This window comes from Actinia tenebrosa, unplaced genomic scaffold (genome assembly GCF_029948245.1).
Source record: "Actinia tenebrosa isolate PJP-AT-01 unplaced genomic scaffold, QUT_ActTen_1.0 PGA_scaffold10__47_contigs__length_13832649, whole genome shotgun sequence".
In the NCBI taxonomy this organism is placed as follows: Eukaryota; Metazoa; Cnidaria; class Anthozoa; order Actiniaria; family Actiniidae; genus Actinia; species Actinia tenebrosa.
Genome location: NW_028292570.1, coordinates 2,488,829 through 2,504,630, shown reverse-complemented (window position 1 = coordinate 2,504,630; position 15,802 = coordinate 2,488,829). Strand labels below are relative to the sequence as shown.

Sequence of the window (15,802 nt, the reverse complement as noted above, 5' to 3'; positions counted from 1 at the left end):
GCTACCGGAAGCCAATTTCCCCGGAAGTCGTTCTAACCGGAAATAATCACTACTAAGATTGTTTTTTGGCGGACCACAATATAACTGTTTTATTTTCACTTGCAGGGTTAAAATAACATTTTCGGTATTTAATAGTATTATGGTTAATATAAATAAAGAATTTTAGTTAAAATATTATCATACTTGTACATATATTGTGTTTTGTGTGATTGTGTATGAAACAATCTGATCCGGCCCTCCCCACCCCTGATAGGAATTTTAAGATTCAAAATAAAAAGCAGTTCTTTAAATAGTGCTCCCCTATGTTTTGTGCCTGTGTGGGTGGGGGTAGGTGTGTGCGTGTATGTAGGGGGGTGGGAAGAGGAAAAGTAAGAAAAAGAGAAAAAATTCTGAACTGTGACAAAAAAATGGAAATTAAAAATTCCCATTTTTAACAAATTTAAAACAGAATTCCTAACAATAAATAGTAATTTTTCTCGGTGTGATTCATTGTAGCTTCAGTGCTTTCTGTGTTTGACCAGTAACAGTGATGTATGGATATTCCAATGTGGATTCTCCAACAGGTCTCTTCATATTTGTTTCTTTTGTCAATGTAAGAATACGAGCTATGACCGTGCAATCATGGGACAGATAGTGGTTGGCTGAAGGTAAAAGGCTAACTGGTTTATGATTGAGTGAAATTAGAAGAAATTCAAATTATTAACTAAACTGCAAACCATTGTTTTGTTCTCAGACAACATCTACGGTGTGTTTCTCGAGCTGAGGACAACAGGTAATAGAGAGAGAATAGCTGACATAAATTACAGTGCAACTACTATAACTGGTGCCACTTACACAGCTAACCAATCAAAATCTAGAATTAAAACAATGCTTCTCTGCTTTGGGTAGTGTATAACCAATCAGAAACCTGATCTGTACGATAATGGTAATTTGATCTTGATGTTATGCATAAACAACTATAGCCATCATCATTTTCTCATGACAATAAGAAGATATGTTGAAAGACTATTGTTTTCTGCTGGTGTCTGATTGGCTCCACTACCCAAAGTTGAAATGTATTGTTTTCATTCTACATTTTGATCGGTTGGTTCTTGCTTACTAAGTGGCCCCAATTTTGGTAGTCACACTGTAATGTACGATAGATTGTAATCAAAATCAAATTTTCTAAGAAGGAAAAGATGGAATAATGGAGCTTGTGGTAACAGTGTTAGAGCTATTGCCTTTTATTCCAGCTTTTTCTTGAGCTGCCTTCTGAAGACAACAGGCAATAAAGAGAGAATGGCTGATATAACTACAATCATGATGGACTTAAAGGACATGATGTCGCCTGTTGTTGTAAGGACATAGAGTTCTACTCCAGCACTAATGAACCCAAACGATGGTGGTGCCACACCTATTAAGAATGCATAAAATAAGTCATTTTATTTGTTTAAAGGGAAATTGTTTGGTATAAATATCAATCAGCTGAATGAATCTCATGAATCTCATTAGCAGCTTGAATAGAATGACAGGCAAATATTGATTGATTGACATAAGGTATGCCAGTTACATACCCAGGAAAGTTCCAACGAAGAATGGTAGTAAAGGAACTCCTATAACAGGTGATGCAATGTTGATAAACCAATTGGGAAGAAATGGAGTGATACGTAGGAATATTATGTAACTAAGAATGTCATCCTTGTGGTGGGATACCTGTGGATGGGAAATTAGTGACTGATCAATAATCCAATATATAAATACAATGAACCAACCTGTACAAGACAATATTGATGTAATTAATTAGAAAGGTGGGTGGATGGATGAATGGGTATAGATAAATTGATGGATGGATGGATGGGTGAATGAATAGAATTGATGAATGGATGGATGGATAAATGGATAGATGAACAGGCAGAGGGAGAGAGGGAGATGGATGGATGGATGGATGGATGGAAGGATGAATGGATGGATATAGATGTAGGGAAAGAAGCAATGGGGGAAGGGGTGGATAGAGAGATGAAAATATAGATGGATGGGTGGATGGATATATGAATAGAATGGAATAGATGAATAAATGAGTGGGTAGATGGATGTAAGAGAAGCTCAAGGATATTCTTTAATTTACCTGTGCACACCATTTATCTACTCTTTCAGGTATATAATGTTTTACCAATTTCCTTCCAACCAGATAAGAAAGAAGATAGCAAAACGATGCACCTACACTAGAACACTGAAAAAATACAAAAAACAACAGCCTGGATAAGTTTAACCAGTCAACTAATACACCGTCAATTATTCTAATCCAGGCAATTAGGCTATTGTTATCGTAACCAATCTGACTTTATTCTTCACTTGACTCTGAAGATGACTTCCGCTCAGGTCGTCGAAACATCAGTCACATCAAACAGTCCTTCTCAGGATTATATCCACCGGATGATCATAATACTTTGATAAACTTTCATTCACCTGGGTTCAGACCATTCTATACAATACAACTCATACGTATAAAATGAAAACAGATACTCACCAAGCAAACTAAAAACATTGCTAATGGAAAAGGGAAAAGAAATCCTGATAAGATACTCCCAAATATAGACCCTGGTATGGCAAATGTTTGTAAACTGAAACCTTGTCAAGGAACTTTACATTTTTAAGTAAACCTAGGAATTGCAATGAGCTAAAGAGAATAACCAGTCAACAGACAATGCCAGTTTGGCGTTAGATGTAAAATTCCACAAGGAAAAAGTTGCAAAGGTGATTAGCTTTTGTTTTGAGATAAACTGAGATAATCTGACTGCATTTGGACAAACAGGGCATGGGTGGCGTAGCGTGAGAGCGCTTGCCTGTCACCAATGCAACCCAGGTTCGAGTCCCGACGAGCCTTGTGTTTTATGTAAGTTGACTTGTTTGTTGGTTCTCTCCAGACCTGTGCTTCAAGGGTTTTCTGGGCTCTCCGGCTTTCCTCCCTCCACAAAAACCAACTACTAAATTCTAATTCCATCCTAGGAGATATTCACCATAGGGCTAACCTCATATCTCCTTTCGCACTGATGTGAATGAATTCATGTTTTTATTCATAATTTTTCCTTCAAAGACTCATGGTGACCAAACTGATAATTTTGATATTTAGGTTACAACAATATTTTGTCATTTTTCTTCTTTAATTTGCATGGAATTCCCTAATTCAATTCCCTTTCTCCAAGATATCCAAAACCAGATATCCAAGGATCTGCAAAGGATACAATATATATGTAACAGTGAATCCTATTACAACTTGCATAAAATATTCGTCTGTGTAGTTTGATAATGCTCTACCAAGACCCTTGGCGTCATCCATACTTCTGGGTAACTTGATGCTTGCTTTGTCTTCACTGGAAAGAGAAAGAGAAAGGGAAATGTAACTTAATTTGAAATCATATCTGAATGTCAGAAAATACATCTGAAGCCAAGAGTGAGTTGTATTTTCAAGTAAATAGGATGACATATGAATAACGAGTAATTTTAAAACCTATTTTAGAACCAAAACTCTCTGTAAGGGACTGTGCTATGGGTTAACACTTTGATTCCACTTTCATCGGTCATCTCCACTTCCAAACAAGTTAAACTTACTGAATAACAATATTTTAGCCTTGTACAACAGCCTTTATAGTTTTTGGCGCTCACTGCTTGAATACGAAAAGAATTCTCTCTTAAAGTGTTATGAGACGGCAATGGAAGGATGAAAGAACTTGTTAATAATAATTGTTATTATTATTATATATCAATTCACATATTACGTGGTTCAGACAAGAACTACGCTGGCTGCCAGACCAGCATATACCACATTTAAGAATGATTATTAAGAATGGTACTGTAACATTATACTTACGGCCGAAGCTCAGGAAAACTGGTATATACAAATGTCATTGCTATTAATGAAGATACGAAAATAATGCCGAGAATGATAAATGGTCCCTTATTACTTGACTGGTCAGTTTCTTCATTCCCTGATTCTATGGAAGATAAAAGTAAAAAGATGAGAAATAAATGAATGAACACATGAATGTCATGGATGAAATTGAATGAATCAATAAGAAGATAATATGGATTGCTCAACACAAACCTAGTTTGTGTCCTTTGCTTTTATGATAAAAGAACAGAGAAAATGATGGAAATATAAGCATTGACTGTTTTTGTTTTTATTTATTTTATCAATAACAAAATAGCAAATACCACATATCTGCACTGCTAGGCTACAACATATTCTTTAAGCTATCGCATCGAGCTAAAGCTTCATTTCTCTTTTTCCTTAATATTCTACATAATACTCGCAAATTCATATCAACGTTAGTTCATAGTTTGTCATATTTCATAAGCTACTCTGTGGTTTGTTGGTAAATGTAACTCAAGCTTATAGGATTACTAACATCGAAGAAAGCTAAGCTAACAAGGATTTTCAATCTAAAACAAAGCTTATGTACCGTCAAAGCCTAACAACAAAAAATATTACCAAAGAAACGGCTTTGCAAAAGGTAAATTATGAAAAATTGAATGAAGAAATATTATTTCCCATTGAGTTTACTTACGTGAGGTCATTTTGTTCGCCATAATGCAAATTTTTTGGCCAGATTTATCGCAATTCTGACCCAGTGGCTTCCTAGCTGTCACCTGCAAAGGGTTAAAATATATCGAGCTGGTGGAATTCATGAAGATTTACGTCTTTTTTTGGTAGTTTAATGAGCATTGACTAGACTTGTACTGCTGATACCGGTATGATTCGTCGATTATCGTTCGGGGAGTATTCGGAATGACTTCGTCATTTCTAGCATGTCAGCTGATGCTCGCCTGATGTCGCCTTATCCTTTCCGTATGTCACGCAAAATGCGTCATAAAAAATCTAAAAAAATAAGTTTGTTGATTAAGACGAATGATGAAATGCTAGAGAAATCAGACGCAGAAAACTTGGCAATGACCGACCAATATACATCATATAATTGCTGAAAAAGAAATTGGACTTCCTGTGTCGTTGAGCTACAGAGGCTGGAACGCCGAGCCGGGGCTTTCAGGGATCTATCTTAATAATATTTATTAGTTAATAATATTTATTATTTATAATGCGCAAATTATAATGTTTTAAAAATCTTATCAAATGCGCATCTTTGTCGGAGAAATATAGAGCCTTTTCACGAAGCCGTGCTAGTTTTATTGATGCGCAAGCTTTAGTTCCTTTCAGCATGTTGCTATTCGGGTTTTCGCTTTTTTAAATATTTTTCATAATCTATTTATCATGATTTTTATGCAAATCCGATATTGGCACAAGTCAGGGTATAGTGAAATCAAGCAAAACTACTTCCATTTGCTCTTAATGAAACTTGAAAGCTTTTATGCTCTCCTGGATTGACGTCACATATGAAAGATCTATGATGCGCTTTGAGTGTAGTGTTTCAAATCGCGTCCCACATGGAAAGGAGTGAGTACGTGTTGAAAGCCATCAGCGTCACATTCGAAAAAATTGAGTAAGCTGTCCATAGCAAGGGCTTCGGCTGAGCTTCCCGATCAGTCTGTAAATCTCCGGATAGCGGTGTCGGGGTCGAAATCTCCGGCGTAGCCGTAAATGCTTTCGCGCTGCCATACAACGGTTCAGCACTCGATGTCTGGAAGTATGGTCCTAATCTAATGAATTAAAAAGTAAAAATCCTAAAATCATGTCCATAGCGCGCAGAAAAACTTTGAAATAGATCTAATTTACTATGATAGTTGTTCCGTTTAATTTTTGCTAAACGCATCCCACATGGGAAGGTGCGAGTATGCGCTCAAAGCCATCAGCTTCACATTCAAAAATTTTAGCAGTGTATTAGGTGATTTTCCTGCTAAATAGCTTTATCAGCGCTTTTTGAAACTTAGCGCCTTTTCCCCCCACTTAATTCGCATTTAGATTCTCAGAGACTCAGGTAAGCTGTCTCACCCAGTATGACCCGCCATGCCCCAAGGGTCTTGTTTTTTGTTTTAAAAAAAAAGACTGTTCCTGACAGTGTATGTTTTTCGCTTGATGTTTTCGCTGTCCGTCAATGTTTAGAAGAAATAAATAAACACACGACAGCCACTGTAACTTTCGTATAGAGCATATAATGTAGTTATTGCGGCTTCAAAGCTCTGATAAGCTATTTTTCAGAATTAACAGACTCTTCTCAAATTTGCTTGAGTGACCATAAAACAATATATAGGTAATAAAATAAAGTAAATTTATGATCAAATCAACTTGATCCTAGACTTGGAATCACTGTGTCGTGTTCACTCGGGTAGACTAGGGAAAGGTCTATTACAGTGCAACGCACAGAAGTATATCACGTTTAACGCATTTGCATACTTCTATGCACAGGCTTTTGTACGTTAAACCAACACATTTCAATGCCAAGCTGGCTGGTTTGGCATCACAAAGCCCTTGCATGAAGTATGCTACCATGCATTAAATGTGGTCATATTTTTGCGCATTGCTCTTTATTTTTCAAAATTACATGTAAGTGAGAGTAAAATCTTACAAATCATGAAAAGCAAGAAACTGTTGAAGGATAACTGGAATAGGTAAATCTGAAATGTGGATTATTCTTTTGCTACCCAAACTTTTTCTAATGACTAGTCGACATAAATTGACCAACTTTCTGGGCACTTCACACTGAACTATCAAATCATTCCAGTTGAAATCCCTATGATAATGATGACACGTCATCAACTTCTTCAGCTTTAGTCCATCTGCTCCAAAAAGAAGCAACAATTTTATCAAATCTCGTGAAAAAAATTTTGGGTTCAAAGGAGTAACTGAAACATGAAAGACACCATGTGGCTCTTTAAACAGCACTTCTAAATCTGCACCAGCCTTTAAAAGTATCTTAATACACTCCAGCTTAGTCTCTTCACTCTTGTGTGAAGCTAAATGATGATTAAGTCTCGTAACTGTAAGATTTAAGGCAGTGTTTTTTGCCTTGTCCTGTAAGTTTACATCAGCTCCATATTTCAGAAGAATGCTCAAGCACTCTGGATTAAAGTTTTTTGCAGCAGCAATGATTGGGTAAGAGTAGTATTCTTTATTTGGGTCAGCACCATGTTTTAGAAGAACTTCAAGACATCCAGATTCCTCTGCATCTATTGCACAGGACAATGTGGTTTCCTCTAATGAGTCAATCCTGAATGAACGGTTTGGGTCGCACCCACGTTTAATTAGTTCCTCACAGCACTTTACAGAACCAAATGAAGCTGCCACTTCAAGAGGTGTTTCATTACCCTCTTGCAGCTCTGCAGTCATACAAGCACCACATTCAATGAGTTCAACCACACATTCAACATTGTCTTCAGTTGCAGCCATATGCAATGGAGTCAAATTTCGTCCCTCTATGCATTTAGCATTGACATCTGCTCCTGCTTTGATGAGAAGTCTTATGCATTCAAGGTGACCTCTTTCTGCTGCAGCATGCAGTGGAGTAGCAAAGTCAGTTGTACTCTGTCTTACATCAGCACCTGCATCAATGAGTGCCTTAACACAGTCAACATGCCCTTCTTGGGAAGCAATAAACGCTGCAGTTGCATTATCATTGGTCCCTAAATTGACTTTCCCCTCATTTTTAATCAAAATGTTCAAGCAATCCTTGTGTCCATATTGTGCTGCAACAAACAAAGGTGTTGCTCCATCACTGTTTTTTATTGCAACATTCGCACCTGCTGAGATTAGAAGTTTCAAGCAGTCCTCTTCTCCAAGAAATGCAGCTTCGTGTAAAGCTGACCAGCCACCAGCATCTTGGCTATCCAGGTCTACATTGTGGTCAATACAAATCTGCAAATTAATGGTCAAATTTTTATTGATATGACCTTTAGGCTGACCTAAGTCAGGGCACGGCTAACTTGCAAATCAAAACCTGAAACAACCTCTGGGTTGATCAAAGTCAGGGCATGTCTAACTCACAGATAGAACCCTGAAACAACCTCTGGGTTGATCTAAGTCAGGGCATGGGTAACTGATAGATAGAACCCTGAAACAACCTCTGGACTGATCTAAGTCAGGGCATGGCTAACTCATGGATAAAAAACCCTGAAACAACCAGGGCGTAATCAAAGTCATTGTTAAATCAAAGATCAAACACTGAAAGAATCTCCCAAATTTCCATTTGCACCACACCAAAAACTCATGTCACAATTGATTTTGTTGACACAATTTTTTTTAAAAATTCATCCTTGGAATTTTGATTTGAGGTAGGGTCTTTCTTGCATCTTTTTCATCTGAGTGGGGAGGGGAAGGGAGGGGGGGGGGTAGTCTCCCCCACAGCCACTTTCAGTGTCGTCACGCAACGCTCAGGGGAGAAAGCGTTGCATGACGACACTGAAAGTGGCTGTGGGGGAGACTAGGGGGGGAATGGTGGAAGAGGAGATTGTAAATTATGCACTTCTTTCTAATTCCCCTAGATTTTTTTTTCAAGTATTGATATTAGAAGCTGTAACTTACCCGAACACATTCTTGATTTCTTCCTTTTACAGCTGCCACTAGTACTGATACCAACTCATCATTAGTAATACTAGCATCAGCTCCATGATGCAGTAGTATCCTCATGACCTGATCATGGCCATGCAAAGCCGCAAGAAATAGAGGAGTTTCTCCATTGTACGCTTTGGTGTCCTTAAAATCCCTCTTACATAGTCGAAGGAGTATTTCTACGCAAGAAGTGTGACCAGAATTTGCAGCCTCGTGTATAGGAAACCAGCCTCTGTTGTCACAAACATCTGAAGGATATCCTGTGAGGAAAAATAGCTTCATTAAGGAAATGCTGACGCTCATGCTTTCTTACCATAAGGAGGAATTTAGAAGAGTTTGATAAGCAAATAGCCCATACTGTAATAGCAGAAGTCAGAACTGAAATATTTCATAAAGGCCATTGCTAGAGAAAATAGAAGTTTTAGACTATTTTGTTACAGCTGCTGTGCTCAATTTTAACTAACAGTGAAGTATGAAGCTACAAAATCATAGAAAACCATTTAATATATGATGATGGTGACAACAATGATGATGAGGATGATGATTTAGATGATGATGTAGTTCATGATGATGATGATGATGCAGTTGATGGTGTACATGATTATGTAGATGATGATATTGTAGTTCATGATGATGATAATGATGATGATGATGTAGTTGTTGATGATGATAATGATGTAGATGATGATGATGTAGTTGATGATATAGAAAATGATGATTATCTAGATGACAACAATGATGTAGAATATAACTAATAGTGTAGATGATGATGATAATGTAAGTATTGATAATGAATAATGATAATTCAATTTACTCTTTACATTCTCTAAACTGGGCTCCCTGTGTCCATTGGGTTGTGGACCTTTGGGATTAAATATTCCTTTTTCATCGGTAATGAGGCATAAAATGAATGATTTCCCAGTAAAAGGGCAAGAGCATTTTTAAAGGGATAAATAACCTATAATCTTCTTCGACTTATAACGATATAAAATGTAAACTTAGTCAGAAAATAAGCTCAAGTTTACCTTTTTCGAGCAACTCCTTTAGCAACTCGCTATCCCCTGATTTTGCAACTTGACCAACATTAGAACTGGTGAATCTATCTTCTCTGTTAAAAAATACCTCGGAATTGCTTCCTTCTTCATTCATTTTTAAATCAAAAGAGCAGAATTCTGCAAAACGATATCAATAAATCAGCCAAACATCGCCAAACATAAACAAAATGGAGGCCGAAACCCAGGTACAACAGGCACTGTGATTGGTCAATAAAAGCTGTGAATATCTCTTGGCCAATGAAAACAGTTCTTTTATTTTTGAGCGGGAATATTTCACTACCACAGGTATTCCAATATCTTACTATCTTTGAGAAGTTTTTGAGACACAAGACCTATAAAGAAAGTTGGCGGTTTTGTGCGGTAATTAAGATAAAGGTAAGAATTTTTTAAATCAAAAATGCAATAGAAGACTATAAAGAAAGCTCTTTATTGTCATTTAGGTCAAGAACTACAAGGCCTAGTTACTAAATGCCAGTTGAACGGCCATTCAAACAAACTAGAATCATTAAAACTGAGTCAAATTCGGTCACAAACTCTATTCAATCCGCACAATAGTGTTCTATGCTCGACGGCGTGTAAAAGGTCGGGAGTTCGTGAAGAGTGGATTATGAAGCGGCTTGATCGTACTGAAACAAGACACCAAAAAGGTTTGCATAAAACCACGGAATCAGGAAGAGAATACTGAATCCGTACGTATCCGCACTGAATACTGAACAAATACGTAAAAAGGAATTTGAATTTAAATATTCAAATTGGAAATCTACAAGTTATTATTACTGGAATTTTAACTGAAGTCGTATGGTGAAAGTTCTCGGCAAAGCTCCTTCAAACGACACTGAAATAAACTTTTGACTTAACGTTTGAATATAAATTATTTTCATTTAGTATTATAGCACAACCAATGTGCCATTTCAGAACCTTACGATACACCAAAGCATACTTAGTTAACTATCGTAATTATGTCCCAAAAAGTCGAGCCGCGCGCGGATTTCAAACTCCAGTTTGACTCCCAAAATATTTTAAATAATTAAATATAAAGTAGCTAGACATACCAAGGAATCGTTTTAAGGTATGAAGAAGTACTTTTGAGTATTTTTTCGGTCTAGAAAAACAATTATTTGACTTCCTCTTTCGCGCATGCAGTTTGTTGTCGATTTCAGTGCGTGGAGTAAGACTCAATATTTGCGAAACTTAAAGGGCGCTTATGCTGCCAAAATCAAAAAGAGCCCGGAATTTTTTTTACTTAGCTTAAAGAACTTCCTTTCGAGGATATCTGGTGAAAATATTGAGAGTTTTGATGAAATACCACATGCATTATTCTTTGCTCGAATGATAGGTGGTTTACAGGTGAATTTATCACCCTATGCATGTCGTCATTTTAAAAGGCCTCCGTTCTTCTCAAAAATAATTCATATTCCGTTGAAATTACTAAATCTTGATTGTACTAGGTCCAATTAACATAGATGCGATCAATCAATAAATTTGCTTTTGTTTTAGCGTTTGTACAGAACACTTATAAAACGCCTAAATACCGAGGTCGCTTTGGGTCGGATTGAGCGAAAGTCAGGCTGAAATCGTTTTTGCTCGTAATTTCTCAAAATAATAGATATTTGATCAAATCCCTCCTATTTCCTTTACCTACTCGTCCAGTCCTATCAATAGGCAAAATGTAAGCCGAATCGATTTTTTGGCCGTGTCCGCGAATTTTCAAATTTTGTTTGATTTTTACTGACATTCACTCTTAATATCACCAAAAAACACATGAAGATACAATGTAATGTATGCAAATTCTATTCGTCGAGTATTTCTATTGTAATTATCTTATTTAAATACCTCCATACACATGTGCCTTATATGTAATATTCCATAGAAACAGAGCTTGGGCTACCTGTGTTCAAACTTTAAAAATGGACTTTTCAATAATTAAAGCATAAAATTCTAAAATATAAATGCGGTAGACATTGATGACCATTGAAAAAAAGGTTTCATTGGATGGCACAGCGTTAATAGTTTCATTAATTTATCAAAGACTCAAAATGTGGTTCTCCACAAACTTAGTACGCATGCGCGTAGTGTTTATCTATCCGATATGACGTCACGAATTCTTATCATGAAAATATGACGTTATTATCGCCTTATCGAAAGATACCTCCCACAGAAAAGTCTGAGCTAAACCAAAGTCATGGTTGGAAACAAGTTGATTAGATTTTGGGAACTTTTATTTTGAAGTAATCTTATTAGTTTTTTTGGCAAGGCCCGACCAAAGACACAATTTAATGCATAAATAACTTTTTTTTAAATAGCCGAGTCTCATAAACCATATTCCTTAATTTGTTTTTCTAGCTTTTAAACTATACTTTACACTTTAAGTAGCTACATTATTTCATTTTACGCACGAATTGTGTCTGGTCATTTACGCGATGCATTTTTCACCCACGTCAAAAAAACTCAGTACTCTCAATAACTACCTTCATCCAATGAATTATTGTTTATATTTTGTTAAAGTGCTAAACTTTTTGGTTTCTTCACCTCCAACGGAATGATAACAATGGTATTCTCAAAACCGCCATGAAAACGACAATTGCACGACTACTTATGTACTTGTCCCGTAATACATGTATTAACGTCGGATGAAGGAGCTACGCTCTGAAAGCATTTGATTTTTAGTGGACTTTTAGGTTTTTTCACTGGCTTATAAAGAGAAAAATAAGAAAATATTTCTACAGCATGATACTATGCATACTCTTCTTCTTCTTTTGCAACCTAACGAATGTCTTGATATTTAGATGAAGCATATAAAGAATTCTCGGTTGATTTTGCTGAGAAAATCGTCACCATAACTTCACCAAATGCATGAGGTGATTTACTTGATCGTCGCTGTATCTGAAGGAACGCTTCCTAGGTAAGTTTAACTTTTACTGATTCAGTTGCTGTTAGAAATGCCATGATTCAAGCAAATTCGTTTATACCAAATCCACATGGGCGTATGCCGTTTTCCATTTCAGACCATGTGTCATTCCCTTGAGTATCATTTCTTTCTTTAATAGTCAAGAGAATGACATGTGGTCTGAAATATTTTGGTCGTTATAGTAAAAAAATAAGAATTTTTTTTATAGAACTGCTTTTCGTACGCATTCTGGACCCGCTGGAAGCCGTTTTTCCATTTTTTTTCTTTTCTTTTTAATTAATTAATTAATTTTTTTGATGTCACACTTTCAAAAAGTCGTTATAATGGGCTCCAATTTTGCAACGATACAAGACAATGTTGCAGCGTACGCCGTTGTAAATATGTTACATTATTATATTTCGATACTCCGACGAAGGACTAGCGTCCCAAACGTCAGTAAGTTTTTTCATCTTTTCACGGTGTATAATTTACCCTTTTATCATTACCATTTCGATAAAACATTTCAGTCAGAAAAATGTTTTTCATTTAAGACCCCACACTAAACGTTTAATGATATTGTACTCCATGAGATAAAAGTTTTAGCTCAGTTGTACTTCATCAATATTGATGTGCCTTACTGAAGTGCCACTGATAAACAAAGAAATGATATCAAAAGGACTGAAATGTATTTCGCGTGCTCCTCTCCTCCTCTCCTCTCCTCTCAAATAGCCCCTTTTTTCTGAGTTCATACGCAATTAAAAGGTCGTGCCTTTCTTGGTAATTCGCTTATATGTTGGGTAAATTAAAATTAAGTATTTTCTATGCTTTTTCTATCAAAAATTTAGATTAAGGGACCACAATTTCACCTAAACCTTACACTATTTTCATTCATACTTTTTTTTTTTTTTTTTTTTTTTTTTGAAAGAGAGTTTCAATACAATTCTAAGCTGCATTTGTAAGCACTGTTTCGGTTTATTTTTTGTGATCACTTTTCATGGAAAGTTTGAGCATCGGCAATTGACACTTGGAAACTTGCTAGGATTCGACGCCAAGAAACGTCTGAATTAAGCAAACACGAATTATATAGATTTTTTAAATGAAAATGTCTGTTTTCTTATATAGATCTAGGCGTTTAAATGAACTTTCATTCTACTAGTATTGGGTAAGAAAACAAAAGACTAGTGCTGTCCACTGGGATAACTGTCTTCACAGGCGGCTCAGCCAATTACGACATCAAGTTCCTAATGAAATGCCTTCGGCGGTGAATAAAAGTATTTTAGTGAAGCCAGAACATTCAAGAAAGAAACCCTCTTCATTTGGCTTTCATTCTTTTTCTTTTTAAGTTGGTTCAACGAGAACTTTCATAAGTAACACTCAAAGGGGCGAAACAATGGATGGTTTTCGCACTTGTTCTTTGAACTTTCAGATGCAACTAATTTGAATACTCTGTGACTTCAAAATGTATGCTTCACTCGCTAATGCACAAGAATTTCAAGGTACGAGTTTCATGATTTAAAAAAATATGAATTTAACTGTTCTGTAGTTTGTCAACTGTCAGTATCATCGTTTTTTTCCCCTTTTTTTCTTTGTGAAATTCTCGAAAATCCTCATATATCAAACGAAGGTCGGTAACGAGAACCGTTATTTAAAGAAACATGAATTTAACTGTTTTGTAGTTTGTCAACTGTCAGTATCATCGTTCTTTTTCCTTTTTTTCTTTGTGAAATTCTCGAGAATCCTCATATATCAAACGAAGGTCGGTAACGAGAACCGTTATGCGATGTTTGCAAGGTGTTAATCAATAGTATAAATATTTTAAACCAAACTAAGAATACTATACAAACATCTTTATCACCTTTCAAATAATAATGAATTCTAGTATTACGATTTATTACCGACTTCAATGAAAGACATTAACTACGAGTTTTGACAAAACTTGAATCGTGCAACAAAAACAAAACAACTCACTGAAGAAAAAATTTCGGGTCGTATTAGTAAATTTGACATCTTAATTGCTTCATACGATTCTTAAGCAGCAACTTAACATTTTTTCGACAACTTTATATGGTAATTTTGTTGTTCGTGTATCTGTTTCTGTCTTTCTTTATACGAGTGTTAAAGCTGCTAAAGGAAATTTTCTGGCGAATAAATTTGACAACTACGGGAAAATTCGCCAACTTATATGTTGCATGTTACTGATTTCAATATGAATGATGTTTTACATGTACGGAACATGGTTTCTACATCAGTATTCCGATGAATGTAATCTTAAAAGACAAGCTTTACAAATGTTCTGGATTAGATATTTCAGTTACAATTCAAAAATAAAGCAGTACGTATATAGTAAAAAGCTTGAAGATTTGGGATAAGAATTACCAAACGTCGTTTTAAATCATTTTTTTACTCTCGTCCAATTTTAGATTACCTGAAGGTTTTTGATTTGCATGAGTCCTTCGTGATAATAATATATTAAATTTTAAATTGTAAGAATAAAGCTTGTGGTTATTTCATGCTAATGCGTGATTGGAATGGATTAAAGAAATACGTTGTCATATTTTGCAAACATTTCAGAGATGGACACGGAAATGTCGTTCTTCAAAATATAATATTTCTAATATGAAGAGTTTGAAATCATTTAGTTTTTGTGCCAATCGATGCTGTACGAGAGTTTGTAGCACCTGCAACGCTAGTTCAGTGGCCCCTTTCTTATCGGTTTTGTGACTATTATGATTGAACTCCAGGTTGAATAAATAAATCCCGTTCGTTCGTTATCGCTTTTCAATTTTGCTCTTCGTTGGAGACCACGATTTCTATCGTATCCAAAAATAACCAAAGTATAGTCGACTCCAGAACCCCACAAATTCCTTCCAAAACTTTTTCACATTTTAAGTACTCTCCTTGCTTAAATTTTCCCAGAGATGAAAACTTTTAGAAATATAGGACGAGAGGCTTGATGATTCAAAAGCTTTCTCTGTCGTGTTGTATGAGAAAAGTTTGGCATGATTTTTGAATAAATAATGGACAACTGTATTTACATATTCGGAGAGAAGTTCTTTTACGTCAATGCGCTGCTGTTGTCAATATTTGAGGGTATTATTTTCTGGTTTGAGATCCTTGTCGAGAAATATTTTCAAAACCATTTTCTGTTTTTGACTTCTCAGTTTTAAGTCTTTCCCAGTGTATTTCTTGACGCGTGGCCAGTAGGCGAGATTTTTTCCCCACATTTTGCGTTTCATTCCCAAATTCTCAAATTTCGAAGCTTCTACCACATTTTTTATCTTAAAAACCATCTCGCATAATACTTATGAATAAGACATAGGGTATTTCAGTTTCTAAGTTCGTTTTTCGTTCATTTGCCATGCGATTTAATTTATTATTAATATT

General features: G+C 35.8%; 3 protein-coding genes across 4 annotated transcripts in view; 1 reads left to right on the top strand and 2 right to left on the bottom strand.

The window, feature by feature from the left end:
* Positions 1–113: 113 nt before the first annotated feature.
* On the bottom strand, positions 114–4,727 carry LOC116294182 (transmembrane protein 41B). Its single transcript, XM_031701731.2, has 7 exons — positions 4,545–4,727; positions 3,848–3,971; positions 3,222–3,350; positions 2,507–2,600; positions 2,105–2,209; positions 1,554–1,692; positions 114–1,393 (listed from the first exon to the last, which is right to left on the bottom strand). The coding sequence occupies exons 1-7, from the start codon at positions 4,663–4,665 to the stop codon at positions 1,224–1,226; spliced, it is 882 nt and encodes a 293-aa protein (XP_031557591.2). The 5' UTR covers positions 4,666–4,727; the 3' UTR covers positions 114–1,223.
* A 1,545-nt stretch (positions 4,728–6,272) lies between these two features.
* Positions 6,273–9,689, bottom strand: LOC116294181 (uncharacterized). The gene is made up of 3 exons (XM_031701730.2): positions 9,502–9,689; positions 8,450–8,736; positions 6,273–7,783 (listed from the first exon to the last, which is right to left on the bottom strand). Exons 1-3 carry the CDS (start codon positions 9,623–9,625, stop codon positions 6,494–6,496), a joined length of 1,701 nt encoding a protein of 566 aa, XP_031557590.1. The 5' UTR covers positions 9,626–9,689; the 3' UTR covers positions 6,273–6,493.
* A 151-nt stretch (positions 9,690–9,840) lies between these two features.
* Positions 9,841–15,802, top strand: part of LOC116294172 (potassium voltage-gated channel subfamily A member 1) — a 22,967-nt gene continuing 17,005 nt past the window's right edge. The window contains exons 1-2 of one of the 2 annotated variants that reach the window (XM_031701720.2): positions 9,841–9,906; positions 12,318–12,433. Coding sequence is in view for 1 of the 2 variants with exons in the window: in XM_031701718.2 (XP_031557578.1) it covers positions 13,878–13,914 (37 nt within the window). In the remaining variant the exon portion in view is untranslated. Of the gene's footprint in view, positions 9,907–12,317; positions 12,434–13,801; positions 13,915–15,802 lie in introns of those variants that run through there. The other variant, XM_031701718.2, reaches the window with a different exon arrangement.

Coding starts and splice junctions, on each gene's coding strand:
- LOC116294182 (XM_031701731.2), bottom strand. CDS start 4,665: ATGAATTCCACCAGCTCGATATATTTTAACCCTTTGCAGGTGACAGCT. Junction 3,351..3,847: donor AGTTTTCCTGAGCTTCGGCC/GTAAGTATAATG, acceptor TTCTCTTTCCAG/TGAAGACAAAGCAAGCATCA. Junction 1,394..1,553: donor CTTCGTTGGAACTTTCCTGG/GTATGTAACTGG, acceptor CATTCTTAATAG/GTGTGGCACCACCATCGTTT.
- LOC116294181 (XM_031701730.2), bottom strand. CDS start 9,625: ATGAATGAAGAAGGAAGCAATTCCGAGGTATTTTTTAACAGAGAAGAT. Junction 8,737..9,501: donor AAAGGAGTTGCTCGAAAAAG/GTAAACTTGAGC, acceptor TTTTCCTCACAG/GATATCCTTCAGATGTTTGT. Junction 7,784..8,449: donor GAAATCAAGAATGTGTTCGG/GTAAGTTACAGC, acceptor ATTAATTTGCAG/ATTTGTATTGACCACAATGT.